Source organism: Lampetra fluviatilis, chromosome 1 (assembly GCF_964198595.1).
Source record: "Lampetra fluviatilis chromosome 1, kcLamFluv1.1, whole genome shotgun sequence".
Taxonomy (NCBI): domain Eukaryota; kingdom Metazoa; phylum Chordata; class Hyperoartia; order Petromyzontiformes; family Petromyzontidae; genus Lampetra; species Lampetra fluviatilis.
The window spans coordinates 5,478,972-5,506,434 of record NC_136275.1 but is presented as its reverse complement, the minus strand read 5'-3'; the positions used below and the strand labels follow the sequence as shown (position 1 = coordinate 5,506,434).

The window sequence follows — 27,463 nt, the reverse complement described above, 5'->3', positions numbered from 1 at the left end:
GATTTTCTAAATGTAAGTTAATGTTGTTGCCATTCTATCGCTCATGGGGAGGGTCACTGCTCTGTGAGAGTTGACTGGTAGATATATAGCCCCGGGGCTTTAAGCGAGAGCACGGGGGGGGGCGGGCAGAGGGGGCCCTAGAGGGAAGCGGATTGCGGTGGAGGGGATGAGAAAGGGGATGAGTGTCGGAGCGCGGTTCGGTTGTGGGGGAGAGCAGGGAGGAGGCAGTGTGGTCTGTGGCGATGGTGGGGGGAGCGGTGGTGTAGCGGTTAGCGCTACGCTGCGCAACGAACCTGGCGACCCGAGTTAGATTCCCGCTCACGGCCACCAACAACCCAGTGACGATTATCTGAACCGGTCCTGAGCCTCCCCTAGGTCGACTCAGCCTCAAATGAGTACCTTGTGCGGCGTGTAAACATCGCCACTGGGGAGACAAAGGCGGCCGGGCGTGGTGCTGGCCACCCACCCCCTTCGTGTGCCGTTCTGCGCTTCGTAGGCGCTCACTAACAGCACTTGCCCCAACAGTCTGTTGCAGGCTACACGGGGGATCTTTGTCTTTTTGGTGGTGGTGCGAGGGACGGGCGGGCCAGAGGAGGGGGGGTGCTTTGATAACATCAAGGTGATGGAAGGGCCTTGTTGACTTGAGGTAGTTGTACGTTGTTGTCAGTGTCCCCGAAGGATCATCATTCTGTGTGGCCATTTTTCCGCCCGCTAGATGTATGAGAAATTTGTCGAGGAAGTGGACGCCATCGACAACGGAATCTCGCAGCATGACGGCGAGCCTCGCTATGCCATCACGACCGGGCTGAGTGCGCGTGTTGGAAGGCTCAACCCGATGTGGAATGACCCCGACCACAGCGGCGATGTGAGTACACGTGCGTACGTGCAGGCGGATGTAAAAAAAAGCGTGTAGAAACGCATATGAAAAGCACACGTTAGCCTTTGTGCATTTTCCAAAAAACATCAGCAATTACTGAGGAAGTACATTGGGGTCTTGTCCTAGGTCACCCTCAAAATAAATTTGAGGAAATATGACCGATTGACGGCAGTAGTGATACAGTGATTAAGGATTCATCAGTCCTCATCACAGCTAACGTCACATCACTGTTTAAGGGACATTGATTGTGAATGTTCAAAATAATTAATGGATGCTCCTGTTATTCTGAGTTAAAATCCAGACAGCAGAGTCCATTATCAAAACTGGTTCGCAATTTGATTGTGCTGATGGTCCCAGGCCAATCCACATTGGCTGCACCAAAGTACATAATGTATTGCATAAATAAGTACTTTTGCCTTCATCTATTATTGTAACTCGATCCTTGCCATGCACCTAACTTCATGAAGCATAATCGAGTGGCATGTGCTGCTGAGTAAAAGGCTTAACATGTGACTACAACGTTCTGTTGTGTCACCTTTCCACCAGCTGTTCGCTATGTATTGCGGCTGTTAAATTGTGTAATGTTGGAAAAAACGGTGCTATCCTGCATCAGATTACTGTGATAGCATAATTGAGATGGACGGGAATTAGTGAAACAAATCTTAAAACCGTAAATAAATAAAGATCGCTCATATTTTCATCAATCTTTCAAAGATTTGCTGATCTGAATCAAATTCAATGACCTTTTCGAGCTGTTTGGGGAAATTCAGCAGCCAAAATAAAGTGACACGGAGCCCAAAAACGAATTGTAATATTTAGACAGATGTGCACTGAACAGGGAAACATTACAACACTCCCAGTATGCTTTGGATGTCAAGATGCCATGACCATTCTTGCTCGCGGTCTGAAAAATACCACAACTTCCGGCTTCCTTTAGCTGGTGGCTACCACTGTGTTTGCATAATGTGTAAGAATGATTATTATCATAAATACTGTCATGTACTTTAAACCTACAAACTTAGAGGTATTTACACTTTGGGCTAATGACATTAAACCGGTCGTATGTGAATTAAACATCCAATCTGATGCTAAAAAGAAATCACTTAAAAGACGTGAAAATAATCATTGGCTGCCTGCTTCAGAATATTTTTTTATCGCTAAGATTCTGTATTAGAATCCCAAAGTTCCATGCCAAGTAAAAAAACAACGTTTCTTGTTTATTACATTGGTGGTCATAGCTTAATGACTTAAGATAACATTTAAAATACGAATGTGATTTTTCAAAAAATGTATAAATTCAGTCTGGCACTTCTCAGAGTACATTTATTTGATAGTTACTGCAAAAGTAAAACCTATTTCTTTTGCATTAAATGCAGAATAGTACAGAGATGAGACTAGGGTCTTTATGCATCCTTGAAATTCTCTTTTAAATTCTGTGCATTCACACCGGTAGCAACACTGGGTCTGTACTTCACAATGGCAGCTGCTCGTGATACGTTCATGACACGGAGCAGTGATCAGATGTCCTTATAGATAAAAATGTATCTTGAATTAACAACCATTATTTAATTGTATTTATTATTTTTGTATCGTATAAGTACCATCCGGATATTCTTTGGGTCTTTTGGTGAAGTCACGTTGCTTTTTGTTATTTCTTTGTTATTTTTTTTTTACCTTTCTATGTGACTTCACCGAAAGACCCAAAGAATATGAATTCCTGCAGTCATGAAAGCTTTAAATCAAGATTTACCATCCGGATGATTAGTATTCGGGAAAAAATTGTGGAGAAAGCCACCTGAAGAAAACACTTGCACTGAACAGCCATAGAGATGTTTGATTTCAGTGAACCCCACAGGACAGCTGTCAAACTGACCTTTACTGATTGATGATACATTCAATAAAAAATACAGATATGTGTATATATTTAGCGCTCAGCGTGTGGAATATCCCTGGGTGATTTACAATAAAAAAAGCAATAAAGCCATTGTCCAATCAATCAAATTGCAACACATAGTGTAAGGTGATGTTGAGGCTCAAAATTGGTCATCATGTTGTTCAGACGATCATTGATAGCCTTTGAACCTCAAAACCCATGTTTTCGGTGAGTGTTTCACATATTGACCCCATCTCACAAATAAACACCGTGACAAAGTCAGACGTGTGACATGAGCTTGAAGAGGTCATTGTGCAAAATGTGTTAACTGTGCTCCCCATCTACCCTAACAGCCTAGACTTGGGTTGTTTTTGTTCTTCGATTGTGCTGATGAATACAGTTTTAATAATGATGTTGTAAAGGATATATTTTTTTAAGTTGCATGAAGCTAATCGATATATATATATTTACTACCTATATTTTATTCTCTCACACGTGCACATTAGGGTAATGTGTTTTTTTATTTGTGTTCTTTGAAGCTGTCTGTATATAGATGGTTGTTTTTCCTTGCAAAATGTGCAAAATGATTTACATATACGGAATTAGTGTCTATACCAACTTAAGTGCAATCTTTCACTTCCCAATGTGTTTACGTTTTGTGAATTCTGATTATATGAGGTGTTGCAAAACTCTATCCTGCCTTGTTAACCTAGGCCATCTATAAATTAACAACCAGAACAAGACTGATTATAATTATAATCAGTCTGTACATTAACATGGTGATATAAAATTATTTTGTGTGGTGTTGCAAAATGCCACAATACCAGTGGAAAAATTGTTGGAAGTACAAGTCAATGCTAGATTAGGTGTAGTTATTCTTCATATTGTCCCTATAGGAGACATCAAAAGGAGATTTTTTTTGGGTCATATCTTTCAATGTTGGTCCCCAGTGTGATTTTTCCAGGAAAGCTTTGCTGAGTCAATATTAATTTTCAGGAGGGTTCTGCATTGAGGATGTTTGGCCAGTCTAGTTAATGTAACTTGAAGTGTTATTGAATGTAGGCAGAACATTTCTGGAGTTGATTCTTAAAAAAGTAGTACCCTTGACTGCTTTGGCCGATTCGTTATATAGTAACTGAATATGACTACAGTTTGATTATTATATAATTATGTGCTAAATATGGGAATTAGAAGGCAAAGGTCTTCACATCGCTTTCAGAGAGCCCAAGTGTTAATGTGCTTTAGCACTCGTGAAAAGTCTGTCATTGCAGATACACCAACAGCACCAGGCCATTAACCCATGACTCTTTCCCCATGCAGTAAGGATTTACTGCTGGAATGCGTATGTTTGTGTCAATATAATACCATTATAGATGTCATGTGTCGGGTGAATTCTAATATTTGCATTTGCTCTGTGGAGAACATCAGCATACAGCCACAACCATTGACAAATGGCAAATCATTTTATCATAATATAATTCAACATACCTATAAAATATACACATTCACCTATACAAAAAACACAATAACATGCATTTACAAGGTGCATACCAAATCTCCCTGCCGGCCTCAATCTCCGCCTCCTGAGCAAGGTTTATCGAAATGGCACGGGCGTTTGATATGCACCTCTTACAAATGTTATTGCAGGCCGCCAAATAAATTACGAACGCTCTTAGCAGTGATATTTAAGGCCCAATGTGCTCTGGTTGAAACCAACAGAATGCCATTAACTCATAGGTGTATATGTACACAGCAAGCTTTCCAAATTACAATCCTCGAAAAAATACATGTCAAACTTGACACTCCTCATGGCAAACAAATATACCGACTGAATATTCTGCTAATTTGCCAAAATTAAATCCATAATTCACAAAGCTGCAATATCCAACAATTAATGTATTATTTTTACCCTTCTTTGCTTTCCCATTATTGGGAAATGTACTCTTGACTGCAAAGATTGTGTTGATGTCTTGATGAAGCGCAAACGGGTAGCGCGTACTGTGTGAGCAACTGGGATGATTTCTTAACAGGGCCATCAAGTTGGGACTAGTTGTATCATGTTTAACTCGACAGTGTTTGATACCACATTTTAGTTGATTCAACCTTCATGTCCATAACTTTGTACATTTTACTGTTTGGGTAAGATAACTTTTATACAATACAGTGCCTTGCTCATAGCATATGAAACTGAATTTCACCCCAGGGAAAAAAAAAATTACCTTAAAAAACTATCGTATCTGGGCTCATGGCTTCCAGTTCAAACCCACATTGATTCTCCCTACTTGTGTTTAAGGCTTTAAATGAGCTTCCTCCACCATACATCCAGGAGTTGATTCAGCAACACACCTCCACTGAGATCTCTTGAGCTCTACCAATCGTGCCCTACTCAGCTGTAACTGTGCTCCAGGCTTCGAACCTGTGGTGACCACCGGGCTGTCTGCATGGTGCCCAGGCTCTGGAATTCCCTGCCCCTGGTGGTCAGGAACTCACAGTCAATGGAGACTTTTTAAGTCCTACATTAAGACCCCACCACCTGTTTATCAAGGCTTCATCTCTCTCTCTCTCTATTGTACTCTACCTCGTCTCTATAGTCTTTTTCTTCGTGGTTATTTATCACTTATTTTCCTTATTTATATGCATGGCGCTCTGCGATCCACTGTTTAAGGGTGCCTTATAAATAAAAATTATTCTACATGCATGGACAGGGTGAGGCAGATATATTTCCTAATGGTGTGATCACTCAGCCCTGCCACTAAGGAATTGTCCTGAACGTCCCAGTGTTTGTGTCCGATAACCTGGCTGACCACTTAATATTAGCTGAGATTTTGGTGTGATGGGTTTGTAGTCCATGTACAAATACATATAGCTTTGTGATTTGTGTTTGCAAAAGCTATAAAAATTGTTTGGTAGTTTTACCTTTTTGTCTGTAAAATGTATGCATGCCGTGCTCTATATTTAAGTGAATGTAAATGCAAAATGTGTAAACATGTAAAATATTACATTGGGGAAATGTTTATTTAAAATGGGACAAAACCACAATGATGTATAAAATTATATTCCAACTCCTTTATTTTTTGAGAAAAGGTTCACCGATTCTGAAGACTCTTCGGGATGTTTGTTTACCCAGGAATGCCTCGCTGAGTCAAAATTCTTTCATGAGAGTCCTGCCAAGTTTTCAGAGTAGGGAGTGATATTGATCTTTGCAATCCAAATTGTGTAATTTGCAGAAAAAATTTCAGCATTGGGATGTTTGGCCAATACCATTAACCAAAAATGTGTACCTTTACATACTAGGAATGATCAGTTTAAGTCGGGGTTACGTTCCTAGAAAACGCGACTTAAACAAACTAATATAACGCTAACTTGTCAGCTATTTCCTATAAGAATTTACTAAAATACAAGAGATGCTTTCCTGCACTCTAATACTCCATATGTAAAGTCTTAATAAATCACGAATTATAAAATTTTATGAGGAAGAATAACACTAAATAATAGAGGAAAGTCAGTACAAGGTATATTTGCAAGCAAATAAAACATTTTCCATAAACCCATAAAATATGATACGTAATAGGTACTCCTAGTTTAATAGGTACATGTGACGTGAGTGAGTCGAGGGAGGTGGATTGTCGAGTTTTGGAGAATGACAACAACAAATGAAGCAGTACCACTACGCTGTAGATTTGAAGCTTTCGTGACTGCAAGGATTCATACTCTTAGGTTTTTTCGGTAAAGTCACGTATGTAAAAAATAAAATTAAAATTAATAAAATAAAAATAAAATTGAAATCACGACGTTTCGGAGGCAACACAAGCTTCCGTCTTCAGGTGGAACCGTCACAGCACGATTGCTGTATCAAGTAAGAGAAATTCTAAGAGACCCATCCTTGTATATATACTGGTTGAGGGGGGGAGGAGCCAAGGTAGGCACCTGGATCGGAGTTTTGTATTATTATTATTGTGAGGTTGGTGCGGCTGAGGCTGCTGCTAGGAATGAGCCTTTGTTGTGTAGACTGGTTGAACTGGGAGGTACCAGAGTTGTTAAGGTGCGGCTGCTGTAAATGGGACTGAGCCTTTGTTATGTAGGTGTTGCCTCCGAAACGTCGTGATTTTTATTTTTTTATTTTACTTTTATTAATTTAAAATTTATTTTTTACCTACGTGACTTTATCGAAAAAACCTATGAGTACCACTACGCTGCTCAAAGTAGTCCCTCTGCCACACAAGAGCAAGCGTGTGCAGCACAACAAAAAACCCAATTAAGTGAGTGATCGAGCAACTCACACGTGATAATAAGCAATTTTGTAAACGACGGAAAACTGATAGATGACTTGAACTGATAGTAATGTCCCCGATTTGGCAACGATGGTAAAACGATAAGACGTAAACTGATACGACTTAAACTGGTAATTGTCGGTAGATTATTTTAAAGCTGTGCTATTTGCAATTTGACAATTTTTCATTGCCCCTATCTTAGCACTGTTGTTTTTATTTGTCCAGGTCTCTCAAAATTATGTGTATGCATGGCCTCTGACCATTGAAGGTTATATACATCTATCAATTAAAGACAGTTTTCTTTTAGTAGGAATATATTTTTTTATTAAAGACAAGGGGCCCTCTTTCAGCGAAATATTCTCTTGGGAAAAAGTGTTGTTAATGAACATGGCACACAGGGGTGATGTGGTCAGGACCATACATGTGTGGCTGCTTTTCGTCCCCCAATGTTTAGAGGTTTTCATATCTTCAAGGTAACATTTTTATTCTGAATCAAGCCGAGAAGAGGTGCAGTTTTCCGAAATCTATTTAATCACAGGCTCCATTCGGGAATGGAACGCATGAAATGTTAATATTACGATGCCCTCTTATTAATATTCTTTAGCACCCTGTTTCGTGCCAATGACTGATGCTGCACAATTTGCAGTTTCTTTCTCGATTTATATCAGCACAGGCTGGGATTACAGGACTGAAGGATTGCACTGGAAAATGTGTTTTGTTATTGATCAAAAACTGACATTTTTACGTGTGTAAAGTGTGCATCCCGGAGAGGCTAATTTAATCAGCGGAATTCAGATTAGTAGGGAGAGTGGAGATAGGATGCACGAATGTTGCTACAAGGCGGCTAAATTGGAGGCTATAAAACATGCATTTTTGGTGGATTTATTATAAATTGTGTTTCATTGACTCCATGGACTATACTATACCCAAACACTGAGAAAACTTTAGTGTGTCATTTGCCTAGCTTTTTTGAAAATGTGCATGTAGTAGAAAATTGCATAGCTCTATAATGATGAATGTCTTAATGAAATCTACATCATGGGCTTATCAACCAAACATTGTTTTTTTTTCTTCCATTAACCTTTTACTCCAAATGTATTCCAATTGTGCTATTGGTGTCATGTCATGAGACAAAGGTAATGCCCATTCTGAGCCGATATGGAGCAGTGTAAGAGCTCTAACCGTGGGTAATAGGAATGGCCTGTGGAAGGTGATACTACAAGTAACCTATTAGCCACACTCGGGGTCCAATGCTGCACCCGCTTCGAGATATTACTTCGCATGGCAGAGGTGAATTTTGCCGAATTAAGTGAAAACCCTAATTGAATAATAAGGGTATTTTCCAGTTATTTCTGACTTTACTAACACACCATCTGCTGTCTGCACTTGAGAATCAAATTCATCAGGTACGATGTTCTGTGATGACAACAATTCCAGTATTAGCCATTGCTCGTGGAAGTGTATCACTAACTTCAAAGATGTCCATAGCAAAGAGCACTGCCTGTCCACGAAGCCATATTGACCGAATACTCGAGTGAATTTGATGATGTTCACGAAAGGTGAAAAGTATAACGCTTGATAATTATCAACATATTATAATAGACGTTGTTCTGGCTGTGATAAGACTCGAATCGCATATGGAATTTCACCAGGATCCAAATTATTCCATTGAGCTTTTGGCGGTGCAGCTCTATTGTTACTGCTGATGTGTGGCTTGCAACGTGAACACATTTGCAATGTTTGCTTTGATGACAATTCGGTTGGTAAATAGTGCAATGCATTTTCATTACCTCGTACTCTGTAAATATTATTTGGATAGCAGCGTTTGGTGCAGACTTCACAGATTTGATTGCAGAATGTATTGAAAAGGGCAACACTCAACCTATTTGTCCACCACAACCAGCTTAATTTTTAAATGGAAATGGAAAAAACATCAATATAAATGTTAAAAGTTTGCTTTAAATGGGGTTAGTGCAAAAATTACATCACGGACCATGCATTGTCCCATTGGATGCACTACATCATAAGAAACTTTTGTAAAGACACCAAAGCATTGCATGTGACTGTTGACCTTAAATAAGGAAAAATACAATAAATAGTACCAAAAAAAATATGTTCCAGGTGAGTTTCGAACTCTCGACTCCTACGTTGGTATTAATATATATTTATCCCAAAACGTGTTCGCAAAGCACTCGTCGAATAAGGCTTGCATACAAAATATAATTTGCTTTAAACGATGCAAGTAATTGATTAATTGATGCCGATTTTGATTCAGGCTTGCATTGTGGCTGGATCTGAGTGTGTGTGCTAAAGTTGGGATTGATTGGACAACTACAACTGGACGACATTTTGATTACAATATTAGACCACGGCATAGAGGAATGAAGTTTAATAACTCGATGGGACAAGGGGAACAGGACGACGTTTTGATTACAAGATTTGACGATGACATACAAACAGAGGAATGAAGTTGAATAATTTTTTTTCACAATTTCGTTTAACTCACCGTCGAAAAGTACGTCAATGATGCGGCGCCTGCTGGCACATCAACGCTTGCCTGATTTAATAGATTATTTTATAAATGAATCTGCCTGAGACACGTGGCGCCTGCTTCTTGGGCGACGATTCGAGAGTGTAGGGACCCGTTGCATTTTTGACCTACACAAATCTATATATATATATATAAATAATACGGCGTCCTTACAAAATGTTAATTGCTTTAAAGGAGCCAATTAATTGTTTAATTGATAAGGATTTTGATACAGGCATGTATTGTCACCGGAACTGAGTACGTGTGCAAAATTAGGGATTGATTTGACAACGGGATGTGGACGAAATGTAGATTACAAGATTTGACCACGACACAGCTTTCAATTTAAATAAAACCGTTGAAAAATAAGGCATCAATCGCAGTACACGATACGAATAGTGGCTGAGACAGAAACACGAGTTGCTCAAGCTATTTAAATAAAAACAGGGCAATTTTATTTTGAATAAGTTGAATAATTTATCCTACCATTTAATGGAAACCCACTGGCTGTACACGTATTAATTCATTTTTAAGGTATCCCCATGTCTCCCCTGCAAAGGAGATTTGATTCATTGGGCTCTCACTTGGTTGTAAATTTTATTTATGAACGAAACAGTCATTCCATTCTTACTGACCATGTAGCCACCCCTATAAAGTGTATCCTATTTACTTTTGTATACTGCATGAGTAGCATTGCTTAGTGATCAATCATAATGGTGTCATGAATATTTCTACGTTTTTTTTTCAAGACTGGTCTACATTTTGCAAATATCGTCATCAGTCACTTGCTCCTGGCTGGAGCGTAGTGGTCCCCACGAGACACCGCAAGGCAACCCTATCCTGAGAGCGCCCCCACCGAGAGCAGTCCAAGACCATGGTGTTTGACGTCAGCCTCAACAGTGGCGTACATCCACATCAACCGTCGTCTCTTCCGATGTCGGCTCCAGTCCCGTGGTAGCGCCGTTGTTGATGATGATGGTGCACAGGGCTCTGGTGCGATCGGCTGTGGCGTCCGCCCCGGACAACATCGGTCCAAAGGAGGAGAAGATTATGGACCTCGGCGTCGGTGATGTACTCGCTAAAGTCGATGCCGAGTATCCGTCACAGACACCACTGGTCGATTGCGTCCAGTTTCCTACGCAGATACGCTGTTATTGATCACGTCTCTGAGCCATACACTAGTAAGGAGAGGATGCATGCTTTGTTGAGGCAGATGTTTGTTGCCATTGTAATCCTGGAGCACCCGATGTATCTCTCGTGCAGTTTCACACACCGCTTCTCGTATGTTAAAGGTTGTGCTGAGTTAGGTGAACGATTTTACCACTTCAGCATTGTTGCGTGCTATTTGTGCTTTGTTCAGAGCATGTGGCTGCTCAAAAGTGGTCTGTATTTTGGTTTTTGCCCAGGCCGAATTTTCAAGTTACAATTTGCATAATCTCCAGTGCAAGGCGTAGCACTTCGAGCATCTCAGCCAGCAGGGCAACATCATCTGCATGGTCCAGGTCGGTGAACACTTGGGTGCCTAGGGTTGCTCCCAGGTTACGTTGGTGGACTGTGCATTGCGCAATCCAGTCCATTGCGGCAAAATATGGGATCTTTCAAATCACACGTGTATTTAAATGTGTGGGACTAGGGCTGCAAGATGATAAGAATGCACTTGCAATTTTGCGTCATGAAGGACAAGACTGCCATTGAGAGGATCACAACTAACTTTAACTGAAGCCCCTTTTTTTTTTACTCAGAATTGCCTAATTTTCAAGACTCTTACAAAATGTCGTCCTACGTATGGTTACACGAAGGTGGAAACCAGAGAACCGAGAGAAAACATACATGAATGATGGGAGAATTAACACATTCCTGCGGAGGGAGCTGGTAGGAACGTTGGGTTGCTCGGTCAATGGCAGGGTCAACGTCAGCGTGGTGTATTCCGCAAATATGCCTGACAGTGAGGACGGGCACAAGCCGGCGTGAGTAGGTTAAACGTTGAGTTTTATAAGGGCGCCACGGGGTGACCAGCCCCGCCCCACCCAGACCCAGCCCCTCCCCACCCTCCCCTCCCCACTCATCCCCTCCATCCCCACCCAGCCCCTCCCCACCCTCCCCTCTCCACCCAGCCCCACCCCTCCCATTTTTGGAAACACGACGGACGGACACAATAATCCCCTGTGGGCTGGTGTAACAGGAGGTTCCTACCAGTAAAACTACAAATACGTAGTGATGGGCAACAAACTGGCTGTACTACCTCCTGCAGTCACATTTTCTTCATGTAGGTGGGTGTCTCGAGCACCAGTACACCCCATCCAAGACACTGCATTAAAGAGAGATGAGCCACCACACCTGGCTAACTTAGGTAGCCATTTGATGGTTTCCTTATGCTGTTCACCAATTCTGGTAACGTCTTGAAAAAGAGGAAGAAAAATCATCCTTGTAATGCTTTCCTCTTTCAATTCAAAGGCTGAGTGCACGATGACGTACGGAGAGAAGCATACTTGGAATGACGTGGATTATAGAACACAAGCAGGTTAAATTAATCATGTTGGCTGTTAAGAAAAGTAAGCAAGTGGGTTTGGGCAGGGGCACTGTGCTGGAAGGGATGATGGCCGATGGTCAAAAATATTGATAAGTGGTGGCTGCCAAGGGAGGGAATTCACCCAGCGTCCACCATGGAGATGAAGCTATGAAATCAGCTCGTGCAGGCTGGACTTACACCACAGGACCGTGGGTAATGTCGTCGGCTTGGCGTGACCTTAGTCCAGCAGTGGATTGATCATGGTTTTTGTGATGATGACTCGCGATATCTTCCAGGACGCATGAGATGGCGTATGATGGGCCGGCGTGAGATGGTGTCGCAATGTGACGTCATTGTGTGTGACATTGGCATCTGACATCACCTTGGTGAAAAGGCTTTATTATTTAGAGCTATTTTTTTATCACCGCGTTTTGGAAAACTCTTTGATCAAATTGGGCAGTTTGAAATCGAATAAGTCCCTTTTAGCAATACTTTTTTTTTTACAAAAATTGCAAAGTTTTGTTCACATTGGGTCAACTCTACATGCCCTCTCTACAGATGGACAACAAAGCAAATGATTTCAATCTGAGTTGGAAAGTATTCAACAATTACTAACCCATACTCTGTAATTAATAAACAGTATTTCCACAATTGTTACTGAAGCTCTTTGGGCAGAGCTAGCTTATGAAAGTTTAATGTCATCTTCATAATCATGCTGACAAATTGCAGGTAATTCATGGCTTTGACAAAAGTGCTAGTTGGGAACAAGGTTAGGGGACATGTAGACCAGTTGAGAGCCAATGGGGTGATTAGAGAGCACTGTGCATGAGCAATGTGGCTGTCAAGTACACCTCAAGGCTGCGCTGAATGCCTTCCATTATGTTTACTTTTGGTGCTATAAAACCTCACGTTGAGCTTACAGTGGGACTCCAAATGATCCATTCGAAGGCAGTTGGCATGCTCGTGAAACTTCACACGTGTGTATGTCTGCGCCTTTGTGAGTGCTCTGTGAATTTTGAGGTCAGAGTAATTGCATGACTGCATTTGTATATTGTGTGTGCTTTGGTGACTGCCTGAGTATAGTGTACAGTACAGCCTGCTCACACATTACCTTGACATAATGACCGGTAAAATTGATTTGAATGCCAGGGATTACAGACAGCTTGTGCAAGATGTTTATATGATTCCGTGTTGTCTTCTCGAACAACTTTCATTCATTCCCTCAGCCTGTTAGTGCATTCATAGTATGGCAGTGACGACTTACCAATTAGCCAGCTGTTTTGAATATAGTTGCAAAGCCGTGGTTTGAAGCGAATGCTCTTTTGCTTTCTATGGTTTTAAACATTAGGGCTGTCCTCTTGTGGCCCATGATGTAACGTTTTTTACAACTCAATTTGTTCCCATGATTGGTCAAGATTTGTATTTTCAGCTCTTTTACTATTGTGCCGATTAAAAGTTAACATTGCAAAACTTCTGTAATGTCAGCACTATCAATATTGTTAGAATCGCTTGAAATGGAAAATAAAGCCAACCACACACACTGAAAAATAGTTTGTCCAAAGGCCTTTCAATCAATATCAGGTACATACCTAAATTTGTAGCTGCACTGCATAGTATGACTTGTTAAACTAATAGCACGCTGTGAAACTTGGTGCATAAAAGCCATACTAAGGTATTGATTGTGATGAATATCGTAGGTCTGAACAGCAAAGGGTGAAGCTGGTAATTAATTAAACAAACCCAACATAGTACATTACCAACCATGCTAATCGGAGGTAGACAGAGCCAGTGTATTCAATGTGTGAATTGTTATGACATTGACTATTGAATAGACTCATGGTTACATAATTTGTCTTCTCCCAAACTTAAGATTATTCATTGAGTTAGCCCAAATGTTGTAGAAGGCTGCTACTAATCAGATTAATTAAATTATTGACGTCTTCTCTACCAGATACTAATTGCAATGAGGAATAACCTGTTTTCCCATTTTGATAATCCTCATGTCATTGCAATGGCCAGAGGTGGTATAGTCAGTATCATACCATATAGTCCAGACTTTATTTTCAGGATGGTGAATTGGTTAATTTAGGAAGGACGATTGTAGGATTGTGAGCATTGTTAATATTGCTTGTGCTGTGATCGAAACGTCGTGATATTGTTACTTTGATTATTTTTTCTATCTACGTGGCTTTACCGAAATACCCAAAGAATAGTGTTAATATAGTACGTTATTCAACAAAATGGTGTGCATATTTTTGTTATGTGTGGAAACTGATGAACTGAGCGACGTGGATGAGCCTATTTTACATTAGCTTCGTGACTGCAGTTTTTTTTGATGAACAGTTATTTCCAGGTCTCTCTTGTAAAATCCATTTCTCAATGGTCTCTCGCCTAACTTTATGCAACGTCTTTACTCATTAGATTATTATTATTATTTTTGCTGAAAAAGTTTGGGATGTTCAGAAATGTCTATAATCCACTAACCATAAGCTTAATATACATGAGCCATCAGCAAATGTGTTCTGACCTGATCTTGTTTGACCATACAATATTTTCTTCCCGTATATAGCAGATTTTTTGCTACTTTAGATGGACAGGGGACATTGTTCTAGATTTAACAAATTTACAGATGAGATATTTTAGCTGTGTCTGTGTTTTGTTTCAACCCCTCATGTGGGATATTTTATATCAAATATTCACAGCAAGGAGAAGTTATTGCTGTATCTATTTTCTATCAACGGTTGGCGACTGTAGGCAGTGTACATAGTCAAAGAAAGCTCTTTAAACAAAGTTCCCAATTGTTTTGGGTATTGCAGACATCGGATTTTCGAATGCATATTGGAAAGTGTTAAGTGCATCAGTCCTAATCTTGACCCAACACCTTCAATATAAAGTTTGTGAAAAGCGTAATGTGTTACAAACACAGCATTGCACACTTTTCACGTGACCACCGTAAAGGGGAGGGGAGTCTATTTTTACACGAAATATTTAACCCTAACTTTACCTAAACTCCATCATCTGCAGGAAATTGTAACTATTAACTTACGATACTCTTTTTATTTTACGAGGTAAGGCCCACTGAGCTATGTAGCTCTTTTGTTAGAAGCGACCTTGCTATCACAAATTATAGCTCAACGAAGTGGCTTATCACATGGGAATGCTAATGCAGCCAAATACTCGAAACGCGTGTTTTAAATGTGGAGGGAAAAACCGGAGGATCTGGAGAAAAATCCATGCGACCACGGGTAGAACATGCAAACCTCAAATGTACAGGCTGTCAAAGGTCGAGATTGAACACACGACCTCCAATGTAAATTGTAGATGCCAATGTTAAATTACTGAATTATACTGTTATTCAAAATAAAAATAGATAATACGACTTTCATGTTAGCAATTATCTTCCTGTTATTCCAATTCAGTCTTGCTGTTATTTAAGAAATTATATGTAACTAGCCTTTTGCCCGCCCTAGGATGGAAGCTGAAATACTTACGAAAAAATTGAGCGGAGTATAATTGTATCTTGTGTAAATTTAATTGCAGTGAATCTTGCATGAAAGTACGTCATCAAACACTTCACTGCATTTCACTGTAGCACTGTATTAATGGCAGTGAATCTGGCACAAAACGAAGTCGTCAAACACTTCACTGCAGTTCACTGTAGCACTGTATTAATGGCAGTGATTATTGCACAAAACTACGTCATAAAACACCTCACTTCATGTCACTGTAGAACTGTATATAACTGACCTTCAAGTTGTTCAAATTCACTGCTCTGAACCTTTATTCTCTTCTGCTTTCGGTCGCTGGGGTTGAAATTAATTGGAAATCGATACCATATCTGGAAGATCACCGATAAATTTGTATTTTACCATAATGTAGAAGCATAAATTAGACTTACCTTTTGTCTCGTGCTGAAGAAATAAAGACACCAAATCCACTTTGTTGCTGTGTAGAAGTATTTATTAGATTCAATTTCAATAAAGAAACATAAAAGTTTAAGCGAATTTGCGAAAAAAAATTATTTCCGATCGACCTTCTTTTGGAATGACGTCACGCGGCATTTGGAATGACGTCACGCGCGTGACACACAGACAGACATTCTTGGCTCATTACAGTGTTGCTGCGTAGAATTGTTTATTAGAGTCACTTTTAATAAAGAAACGTGACACTTAAAGCAAATTTGCTAAAAAAAACAATATTTCCGCTCGACCTTCTGTGTGAGTGTAAAAATGTACCCGATCATGAATATTAATGACGGGGGGGCAGTGCAGCATGTGGAATGACATCACGTGTGTTACACACAAACAGATATTCTTGGCTCATTATAGTAGTAATAGGTAAAACCATGCTATGGATTACGGGATAAATTGCGGCTCAGTGGGTCTCTGTAGATAACATGCTTAACGTTGAATTCATGGACTTTATAGCCAATTGAGATTTATTTTCTGGAAATTGTAATTGTCCATTAATTCGTAAAGTGTGTGGACATATCACAGGACTGGGTGGGCGCATTCCATGACATTTAAAAAATGCATCTCTTTCAGAAAAAAATGCCATCACGTGAAATAAGGAGGAACCTGATATCATGGTATCAGTTTGTGGAAGGAGTAGCCTAGACATAGTATACCACAGAGAGGAAAGGACTTGAGCATTTGGTTTTACACCGTCACATTTCACAGATGGGTTTGAGTGTGTATAATTAATTATTGTCTAGAAGCTGGCAGGACTTGTATTCCACATGCAGAGACCATTGCGTCTCAACATTGTAGCAACCAATGCAAAGAGAAAAGTCATCATACTTGAAAGACTACCTACACACGGAGTTTTTTTTTTTAGAAACTGAAATATCCTGTGGAGTATTTTTGTTTGACTTATGCTATCAGCTGTATTGTGTGCTATGTCGTTGTTAAAGCCCGTCCTCTGCTTCAAAGAATCCTTGAAAGATTTGCACGAGGATTTGTTTCTGTTTCAGTAGGAATTCCACGTACATTCCCAGTTTTATTTTTTTGCAATGAAATGGTTCCATACTTATTCTTGGTTCTTTCGGTATCAAATTCACCATGGAAGTGGAAAAGGATGGCAAGCTACCATTCCTGGATGTTTTGATCGAGAAGAGACCTGTTGGCTCGTTGGGACATTCGGTCTACAGGAAAGCCACCCACACGGATGCCTATCTAAAGCCTGACTCCCACCACCATCCAGCCCAGAAGAATTCCCTCATCAAAACACTACACCATAGGGCCCGTTGCATCTCCAACCAGCACCACCTAGCCAGTGAGTTGGAGCACGTCCACCAAGCCCTCAGGATGAACGGATACTCGGACCGTGCAATCCGCAACGCTGTACATAGCAGGGGTTACCAAAAAGATTTCCAAAATCTTAAACAAACACAAGATCCAGGTTCGTTTCAACATAGTACACAAAATCCGTGATTTAATCCCATCTGTAAAGGATGTGATTCCTGATATGCAATACCCGGGTGTCTACAAACTGAGTTGTGGCTGCGGCAGCAGTTACATTGGGGAAACAAAACGCCATGTCTCGGACTGCGTTCGTGAACGCAAGGCAGATATGAAACACGGTAGGACCAATACATCGGCCGTTGCTGATCATTGTTTTAACGCAGTGGGCTCACGCGATTTTTCCAAGACGAAGGTACTCTGCAAACCCACCGACTATTATCAGAGATTTGTTCATGAAGCCATCCAGATATATAAACACAGACATAACTGCAACCGAGAAGATGGGTACAAACTGAGCAATCATAGGAAAGACGTTATTAACCAGGTAAAGTCTTAACTGACTGTGATGTTTCCATCCTACCTGCCTATGTCAGTTGTTATTTCTAACTCTCTGAGTACATCACCAGGTTGAATATCTGTGAGGCAGCCCAGCCAGAGGAGGATCCCCACCACCTCCGGTGGCTGGGACCATCTCACATTGACATGCTCATCTCTCACATTTACATTTACGCTCAAATTCCTTCTCTAGCTCTGCCCACTTACCCTTGGGTTGAGCCCACCAAAATCCGATATTAAACTCTTGTTGCAGCAGCTCTTTCTCCTATGTCAGCAGTTCTCCTGCTGTATTTGTTCCACCTGATGACGGTCGCTTGTGTTGCGATCGAAACATCGTGATTTATTTTATTTTATACCTACGTGATTTTACCGAAAGAACAAAAGAGTATTTAAATGTCAATAACGTAAATAATTGCCTTAATGAGATTAAAACTACGAATCTTGTTTATCTGTTTGAAACAAGTATATCCTGGCAATTAGTGTAATTATCTTAGTAATGACGATAATTATACATTCATACATAATGGTAAAATTGGATGAAAACTATTTAAATAATTACCGTAAAACAAAACCAGAGCATGTTTTTTTCTTTCCTGAACTTGTCTGCAATTTGGAGCACTTGCTAAACAAATGCCATTGCCTGCATTCCCAGACGGTGTACTTTTCATAGCTGACATGTGCTAAATAATTCATAACTTCTGCATAGGCGAACGGTGGTTGTCATATGGATATCCTGCTTCCCAACATAGGACTGTGGAATTTACATTATTGGCCTAAGACTTACATCGGAGATAAGTGCTGCCAAACACTGTTTTGAGCCCGGAAACACTTTGGCTTGGCTTGTGCAAAAACCTTTCGAATAATAATGTTTTTGTATTGACTAAGAAACTAATTTCATGGCAGACAATGGCTTTTCTCGCTAATGTCTGCAATAAGCCACAATAGACATTATGGCTTAGTCACGGTGTTCAAACTGTGGTGATTGTGCACATTGGATCATTGATTCGGGACTAAATGTTTGGAATTTGTTACAGTAAATCTCAGGTTAATGTGACTGTAATTGCATTGAGCTTTGCAAGCTATTGATTTGTTAATGATAGTTTTTTTTTTACTGTATATGTTTAACATGTACATGAATGAGGCAGCATTTATCTGTAATGGTTGTCCTGAGCCATTGGTGGAAATTGCATATTGCTATGCTCATGGAATATTTTTTATACATTTTTCAAAGTGGATCTCATTTCTGATTTGCTCCAGAGGATTATAGCCTAATTAGACCCTTGGCCAATGTTTTGAACTTTGATTCTTTATATAAATTGCAGCACAGTACCATTTAGTTTTCAAACTACATTGTCAGTGCGCGGCAGATCGTTCCATAGTCATAGATCGAGACTGATGATGAAGTGGCAGCAAAAATGAGCATCCCACAAGGATGACCACCGAGGAGATAAAGCGATGAGATTTGCTCATGTGCAGAAAATATATGTATTGTTGAGTTAGTGAGACTTAGGGAAGGTGACGACTTCATCCAGCAGTAGATAGAGCATGGCTGCTGCTGATGACGATGGATAACTCTTTCCATGTCATTGTTATTCAGGTTTTTTTTTTGTACAAGAGATTGATTGTCAACAGAAACGAACATGTCTCGAGATCATGTATGCCAAGGAGGTGATACCACTCAACGATGAGTGCAGAAGAATGAGTACTACCAGTTTTAGGCACCTTGTTCCTCTCAAACTTTGCATCTAAAATGCTTTGTGACTTTTTTTTTTCCCTCTGTGATAACATTCATATCGCTGGCTTACAACAATCGCGTCCTTAATTTGCCCAATGTTAATAATGTTACACTTGCAGGAAAGTGCTGCATTGGGATGTTTTCCTAATTCACTTAATGAGTGTTGAGCCATCCAGGCATGCAGGGCTGCCCAGAGGCAGCCCTGGAGGCCCAGGGCGTAAAGCCACGTGGGGCCCCCGTGTTCATTCTCAACAGAAAAACTGGCCCGACTTGGGGGCACATGAAAATCAATTCCCGCTCCCCCGCGGTCGTACAGTCACGCATTATCATAACATTAAACTTATTGTTTTATAGTATTACTTACGAAGATTATCTTGTACCTAAGTCACTTTCAATTCACTAGCTCGTCTTATCTGCCAACTGGAAGGCATGTTTAAACTGTGTTACATGGTGTGTTCTCAAAATGCCTGGCTAATTCAGGGGTGTGGTATGAAACCGCTTTATATCTTGTAATGTTAGTTATATTGCCAATTTATGTTACAAAATTACTAAAACAAAAAAAAATAAGGGTGGTATCGTCCGCAAACTTCAAGAGTTTGACGGACGGATGACTGGAGGTGCAGCTGTCAGTGTACGCAGCCCTGAGGAGATCCGGTGCTGATGGACCGGGAGTCAGAGACTTGTGTTCCCAGCCTAACGCACTGCTTCCTGTCAGACAGGAAGTCTGATCCACCTGCAGGCGGAGTCGGGCACGTTCAGCTGGGAGAGCTTGTCCTGAAGCAGGGCAGGGATGATGGTGTTGAAAGCAGAGCTGAAGTCCACAAACAGGATCCTGGCGTAGGTTGCTGGGGAGTCCAGGTGCTGTAGGGTGAAGTAGAGGGCCATGTTAACTGCGTCGTCCACAGATCTGTTGGCTCTGTAGGCAAACTGCAGGGGGTACAGGAGAGGGTCTGTGATAGCTTTGAGGTGTGCCAGCACCAGGCGCTCAAAATACTTCATTACCACAGAGGTTAAGGCGACGGGTCTGTAATCATTTAGTCCTGTTGGCCTTGGTTTTTTGGGCACAGGGATGATGGTGGAGGACTTGAGACAGGCTGGTACATGGCATGTCTCCAGTGAGGTGTTGAAGATGTTGGTGAACATCGGAGACAGCTGGTCAGCGCAGTGCTTGAGGGTCGCTGGAGAGACAGAGTCCGGCCCAGCTGCTTTGCGGGGGTTCTGCCTCTTGAAAAGTCTGTTCACCTCTCCCTCCTGAATGGAGAGAGTCGTCTCTGTAGTGGGGGTGAGGGAGGAGGCCTCTTGGGTGGGAAGGGGTAGTTCAGGACAGTCCAATTGTCTTTCAAATCTGCAGTAGAACTCGTTCAGGTCGTTGGCCAGGTGGGAGTCGTTAATGGTGTGGGGGGCTCTGGGCTTGTAGTTGGTAATCTGCCTGAGCCTTCTCCAGACAGAAACAGAGTCGTTAGCAGAGAACTGGTGTTTTAGTCTCTCTTGAGTACAGTCGTTTAGCCTCTCTCACCGCCTTGCTAAACCTGTTCTTCGACTCCTTGAATCTGTTTCTATCCCCACTCCTAAACGCTTCCTCCTTCTCCAACCTCAACCTTCTGAGCTTTGCTGAGAACCAGGGCTTGTTGTTGTTGAAGTTCACCCTGGTGCGTGTTGGAATTCAGCAGTCCTCACAGAAGCTGATGTATGACGTCACAGCCTCTGTGAGTTCATCCAGACTATTGGTAGCAGTCGTGAACATATCCTAGTCAGTACAGTCCAAGCACGCCCGCAGATCCTCTCTATAGCCTCACTGGTCCACTGTTTAGATGTCCTCACAGCAGGTTTACAGAGCTTTAGTTTCTGCCTGTATGCAGGAATCAGGTGGACCATGGCATGGTCAGTGTCCCAGTGCTGCTCGGGGGACGGCGTGGTAGGCTCTACTGACTGTATTGTAGCAGTGATCCAGAGTGTTCCCTTCTCTGGTAGGGCATTTGATGAATTGTCTGTATTTGGGGAGTTCGTGGCTGAGATTACCTTTGTTAAAGTCGCCGAGTACGATAACCAGGGAATCCGGATTTGCTCGCTCCACACTCAGAATCTGGTCGGCGAGCATGCGTTGGGCCTCTTTAACCTGAGGACTCGGCGGCAAATAAACTCCGACCAAAATGAGGGACGCGAGGCGAGTAGAAAGGTTTACAGTTTATAAAAAAATATTCCAGGTCCGGAGAACAATGTTGCAGGATCACTGTTACATATACACACCAGCCACTGTTAGTGTAAAAACAAATACCACCGCCTTTCGTCTTGCCGAAGAGTGCTATGTCCCGATCCGATCTTACGAGTTGGAAGCCTGTCAGTTGTAACGCAGTGTCTGGGATCAAATCACACAGCCATGTCTCCGTGAAGCACAAAACAGAAGATGAAAGAAAGTCTCTGTTTTTCACCATCAGTAGCTGAAGTTCGTCCATTTTGTTGCACAGTGAACGTACGTTGGAGAGGAAAAAGCTTGGAAGCACTGTTCGGATGCCGCATCTGCATAGCCGTACTAGAGCCCCCGACCGTTTACCCCTTCGGCGGCGTTTCGCTGCTTGAGCAAAGCCTAGCGCGGCTTTGACTAGAATGCCCACTAATTCTGCCGCTGGAAGCAGAAAAGTGGGAAATAAATCCACAGGAGTTGTTTCCCTGATGTTTCGAAGTTCGTCTCTTGTTAGAGAACTCCGAAAATCTTGGCAGAACACTGAATTAACAGACAAAACAAGACAAAACAGGGCGCACCGACCGGCCGAGGCTGCCATCATCGGCGCCATCTTAAGCATGGGTTACGAATTGTGGCAATCAGAACTGGCTCAATAATTCCTCAATTTACACCTTTACTTATAACCATACTAGCTTTACTACCCGGCTTCACCCGAGACTTAGATTCTTGTCTTGGATTAATACACGGCCTACGCGGAGGGTGGGATGCGTGACGTCAGCAGCCACACTGCGTGACGCTGCCGCATGCGGGTGACATCACAGATGTGACATCACAGATGTGGCGTCACCGCTCACTTGCCATGCAAAATATATCCATTATTGCGCCCCCCCCCCAAATACAAAAGTCTATTTTTATACGTTTAGCATTGTGTACAGTCTGGAAGCTACCCACATGCCAAATTTCAAGTTTGTTGCATGTCGGGAAGTATGTTAAACATTTTGAACAGACACATTCACAAATTTCCTTTTTATATACTGTACATAGATTGATGGCCATCGAGAGGGATGACACATTTTCTTTTGAAAAGTAAAAACTCGCTAACACGTGTTCAGTTTCAGAATCTTGAAGACTGGTTAAAAATGTGTCGTTTATTGCATGCAATGTGACCACACTGATCAGTGTGAAGTTTAAATGTTAGGCATGCGTGACATCTTTGTCCACAGCAGTGGCCTTGTGATTGCAGTGTGGTTGTGTGATCTGTATGGGAATTGACAGGCCACCTTTGCCTTATGATGATGTGCTTGGCAATGGTTTTGTTCTCGCATACAAAAGCATACAAATGCTCGTGCATATTATATTTCCAAATGTGTGAAGTTATTGAAATGTAATAAATGTGTTCCCTTTAATATCTGTTCGTATGGATAGCATGCAATTTCAAACTCCATTTTCATTTGCGCCAAACAGTGCTTCCATCACAGTTATATTTCGGAAGAGAGTCTGGCAAGAAATAGTTTCGTATGTAATCTGATTGGTTGAGAAGAAGGGCTGGCCCATGATAACTCAAATATGAGCCAATATAAAGTATAACTTGAGCCAATATGAAGTATAAAGCTATAAGAGTGTTACTCTGTAGAAACCGGCCACATTGATCACAGGGCTTTCAAATACATGGTGACAAAAACCAGTGCTAAAAGTGTTCCAATTGCCAGCCATGATCATAATGTCATTACATTTTGAAATAACGTGGCACATCATAATGTAATCTTGCAAAGGCACACGTTGAGTGCCCAGTGACATCTCATTGTGCTGTTTGGAGCGTGATGTTATTATCGCTAATTCATACTTTCGAGGACAAACGCATGTTGGAAAGCATTCCATGTTCCATGCATATTCGTGATATTTATTTTTTAAATGTGATCACGTTTTAAGTGAAACATTTTTGATAATTGGTTTTTTACCCTTCTATCTGGCAACAAAACTGACACCTTTTGTACAAGGAGTCATGTTTGCATAGACCACAATACCTGCAGCCATAATGCAAAAAAAACCATAACTCTGATAATATATGCACTGTCCTTGAAGTTGATTGGTCCACACCCAAGACAGCTTTCCTTAGAGCCTAGTCTCACATGGGTTGGACCAGATGACGCCAAAAGGCGCACAACTCAAAGACAATGCACCATCAGAGTATGAGAGCTCGGGGTAAGCATTTACACCATTGGAACCTCATTTGCCCGTTTTGTTGCCAGATAGAAGGGTAAAAAAACAATTATCATATATTTTACTGGCAAATGAGGTTCCAATGGTGAAACATTTTTGTTTATTGCATTCCATTACACTCCTTTGCTACAAGCATGCAAGCACTTCTGCTTATTGAAAATATATTGCAACCAAGTGGCGCAGTTAGGACACAGGGCCTCTAAGTCTCTGTTAGCTGCTGCCATCCTACACTTACATTCGCTGACCAGCATAACCATGGGTTGCTGCTGCAGGAAAATACATAATAATTGCAGGTATCATCCGAATTCATAAATGAAGATGTGCTTCATTGTGTGTACCCCCTATCTGTCTGTAGATGTGCTTGTGTGACCTTGGCACAGACTCAGCCCAAATAGTCTTCACTGAATCAGTGCCTCTGTGCTTAATTCTATTAGCGTTTTGTGATTACATGGACCCCTACGAGATAGTGTCACGATATTGACTTCTTTCCCCTCCTAGGGCAACCCCATTTCTTGTCGCCACTAATTGGCATGCAGCCATTGGCATTCCTGTCAATCTATGTTTGTCTTGCCATGAACCACCGCGAATGTATATTCTGTGGCACAACCTCAGAGGTATGAGTTTTTTCGAGCTTATTTCAATGACTATTACTGTAGCTGTGTGTTTGTTTAATAGTGTCTGGATGTCGCAAAAGTGTTAACATTGAAAAGAACACAATGACATTGAAATCAATAGTGAAGGTGTTGTAATCAAATTTGAATGGCCTTTGTTTACTTTGGTCATTGATGCCATTGATTTTCTTTTGTCGTCTTAAAGGAAGATGGAAATCCAAAACACATTGGGCTTAATCTTAACTCGGTGGTGTATCTCTGGCTGCCCAATACAACATAAAAAAAACAACTTTATTAAATTTATGGTCAGGTGTGCTCTCCCATCACATCACTGCATTGCTGTATTAAAATGTATGGCAGTGACATCAAAAGTGATATCATATCATGGTGAAACTTTTAATACTTTTTTGATCATAAATTATCATTCAGATTCATGTCAGTCATTGTAGAAACACATTCTTTGTTTTAATTGTCTACATATGCTTTCACAACCTATATTGTGATTCATAATAAGTTTATTTTGATCAACACAAAGAAAACGTATTTTGAAGCACTCTGTATATCTACTAGCAAAGAACCCTGTTTTTTCAGTCACTTACTTTCGAAATTGGCTTCGAGTTAAGGAATTTAAAATATGAGCAAGAGTGAGATAAATGTTTAATGAATGGTGTTTTGAGTGCATCGCCTTGTGTGAATTTGAATGCTAGCGGCCAAACATGTTGTGATTAATGTTGAAATACGGTGTTTGTGTATTTTAATTGTGCATTGTAAGGCACCTTTGGGTTGTAATTCACTGAAAGTTATGCTATAAATGTGGTTTACATTTTTATTACAACAAGAAGGAATAGTTAATTTCATTCATGAAGCGGAATTGAAAAGCAAAATTTACGTTGACTGGTGTTGGCAAGCAATCAAAATGCCACGCTTTCACTACAGGACGGACTTGTGTGCTCAGAAAGTTGGCACCATCAAATATAGGCAAGGTTGCGCTGATCTATGCGTTCGTTTAGACGTGGTGTGATTCATTTCTGAAACCAATGTTCGCGCTTCACTTGCTCCATTCGCAATGTTCCGTTGCCCTTGCAAGAAAGATGGAATTTATTAAGACATGGCAGTGAACTATAAATGTAATAATTAAGGACAATGGCCCCTTGCCCTGTCTACTGACCTGCCATTTTACCTCTGAGACTCCAATGAGACTTTTTGAAAGAGCTTTAAATTGCAGTAACCCTAATCCTTTGGGCAGAAATTATATCTCCATCATTTACATAAAAAAGTATGTGGGAGCAAGAGCAGAGCACTTTTATCTGGGTCCCTGCTGGCTGTACGGCACGGATTTTGGAAGGCTCCCAATCAAATGTCCATCTCGTCAGACCTGCACTATCATTAATTTCACCATGAAATAATATTAATTTTTTTCATTTGCTCCTTGAGGAAATATAGCTTTTTATTGGACATACCGAAATGTAAGGAACTGCTATGAGTAGTGTATAAGCACAGACCAATAAAACCTCACTACCACCAAAATTAACACTGCCTTAAATATATATTTTTATAGCATATTAGCTTTCTGGGCAATGTCCCCCTTTTCAGAGTACACAGAAGGGAAGTTTAAATGCGCTGCCTTTAAATTGCTCGGAAATAGTACGTTGCAATTGTAGTGAGCGACTTCTGAGACACGTCGAGTAGAAGGCTTCTTATTTATAAAGAGCACATTGGGCGATACATTGTGTAACCCAGCTACACATTGGTGAACCCAACACGTTGCCCCATCTTCGGCTTCGCTACGCAAGCTGTTCGACCAATGCAGCGACGGAGAGAGTCTTCCAGAAGATCAGCCATGTGGTCGGAGATGAAGAGATGACAACGAGATGCGACGCAGCCAGGACCCGCAACAGCCACAAACCTCTGGTTCGGTCCCCCTTATATCTGCCCCGGCGTGGCCAAGCTCCACCTCTGGCCACGCCCCCTTTCCAGAACCTTCGAGCTGGTTCCCGGAGCTTCTCAACTGACTCCGCCTTTCACCTTTACCCCAGATACGCCCCCCTTATAATAAGGCATTATGCAATGCAGCCATGACCATAATTACCACTCCCGGCCGACAGGTGTCACCCTGTCATTACACATGTATGGAAATTATTATTTAATTAGCAGTTTCCATGAACAGCGATTGGACGGTGATACAGTATTCATTGATTCAATTGGGTATCAAGGATAATGAAAATAGGGTTCCTATAACTAATAGGCTACACGGTCGAAATATTAAGCCTTCAGATTTAGTCATAAAAAAACAGGAATAACAACTTACAGTATAGGTTTTAAATGCGTTGCTTTCGGACAGATGTTACCTTTAAACTGGTTCACCCAACATGATATATTGGCAGAAGGAAGACGTGCACACTAATTAATGAGCTGGTATTTTGGCAATGGGCGATGTTCTTGCTGCCAATTACTTTTGGCTCAAATATAGCGATAGATACCGTCTGAGTAATTAACCCACTCCTGCTAGGATTTTGGTTCATAATAGCATATCCATTCGTACCTTTTGGGTGCTTTGTTTACTAAAGAATTAGGCTAATAGTGAACATTAATATAATTTCACAAGTGCGCAGTACTCACTAATATATGAAAATTACTAAATATTTAGATTTTTACTTTGACGAATACAACTATAATGATAAAAACAGAATAATGATTTACACTTCTAAAGCACTTTTCATCTAGAGGGCACAAGACGCTGTACAAAACATGCATACATGCAGGGTTACACTATGCCCTATCAGTCATATTGAAACATGCTTTTAAGTTGGAATAAGGTGGTTATTACATTTTGAGTGAGATAAATAGACATGTATTG

The 27,463-nt window shown here is 41.1% G+C and overlaps 1 protein-coding gene across 1 annotated transcript in view; it reads left to right on the top strand.

The window, feature by feature from the left end:
- The window catches only part of MYG1 (MYG1 exonuclease), a 100,918-nt gene that overhangs the window by 7,418 nt on the left and 66,037 nt on the right, over window positions 1-27,463 (top strand). Inside the window, exon 4 of the mRNA XM_078857188.1 lies at window positions 716-865. Coding sequence (XP_078713314.1) covers window positions 716-865 — 150 coding nt within the window. The remainder of the gene's footprint in view (window positions 1-715; window positions 866-27,463) is intronic.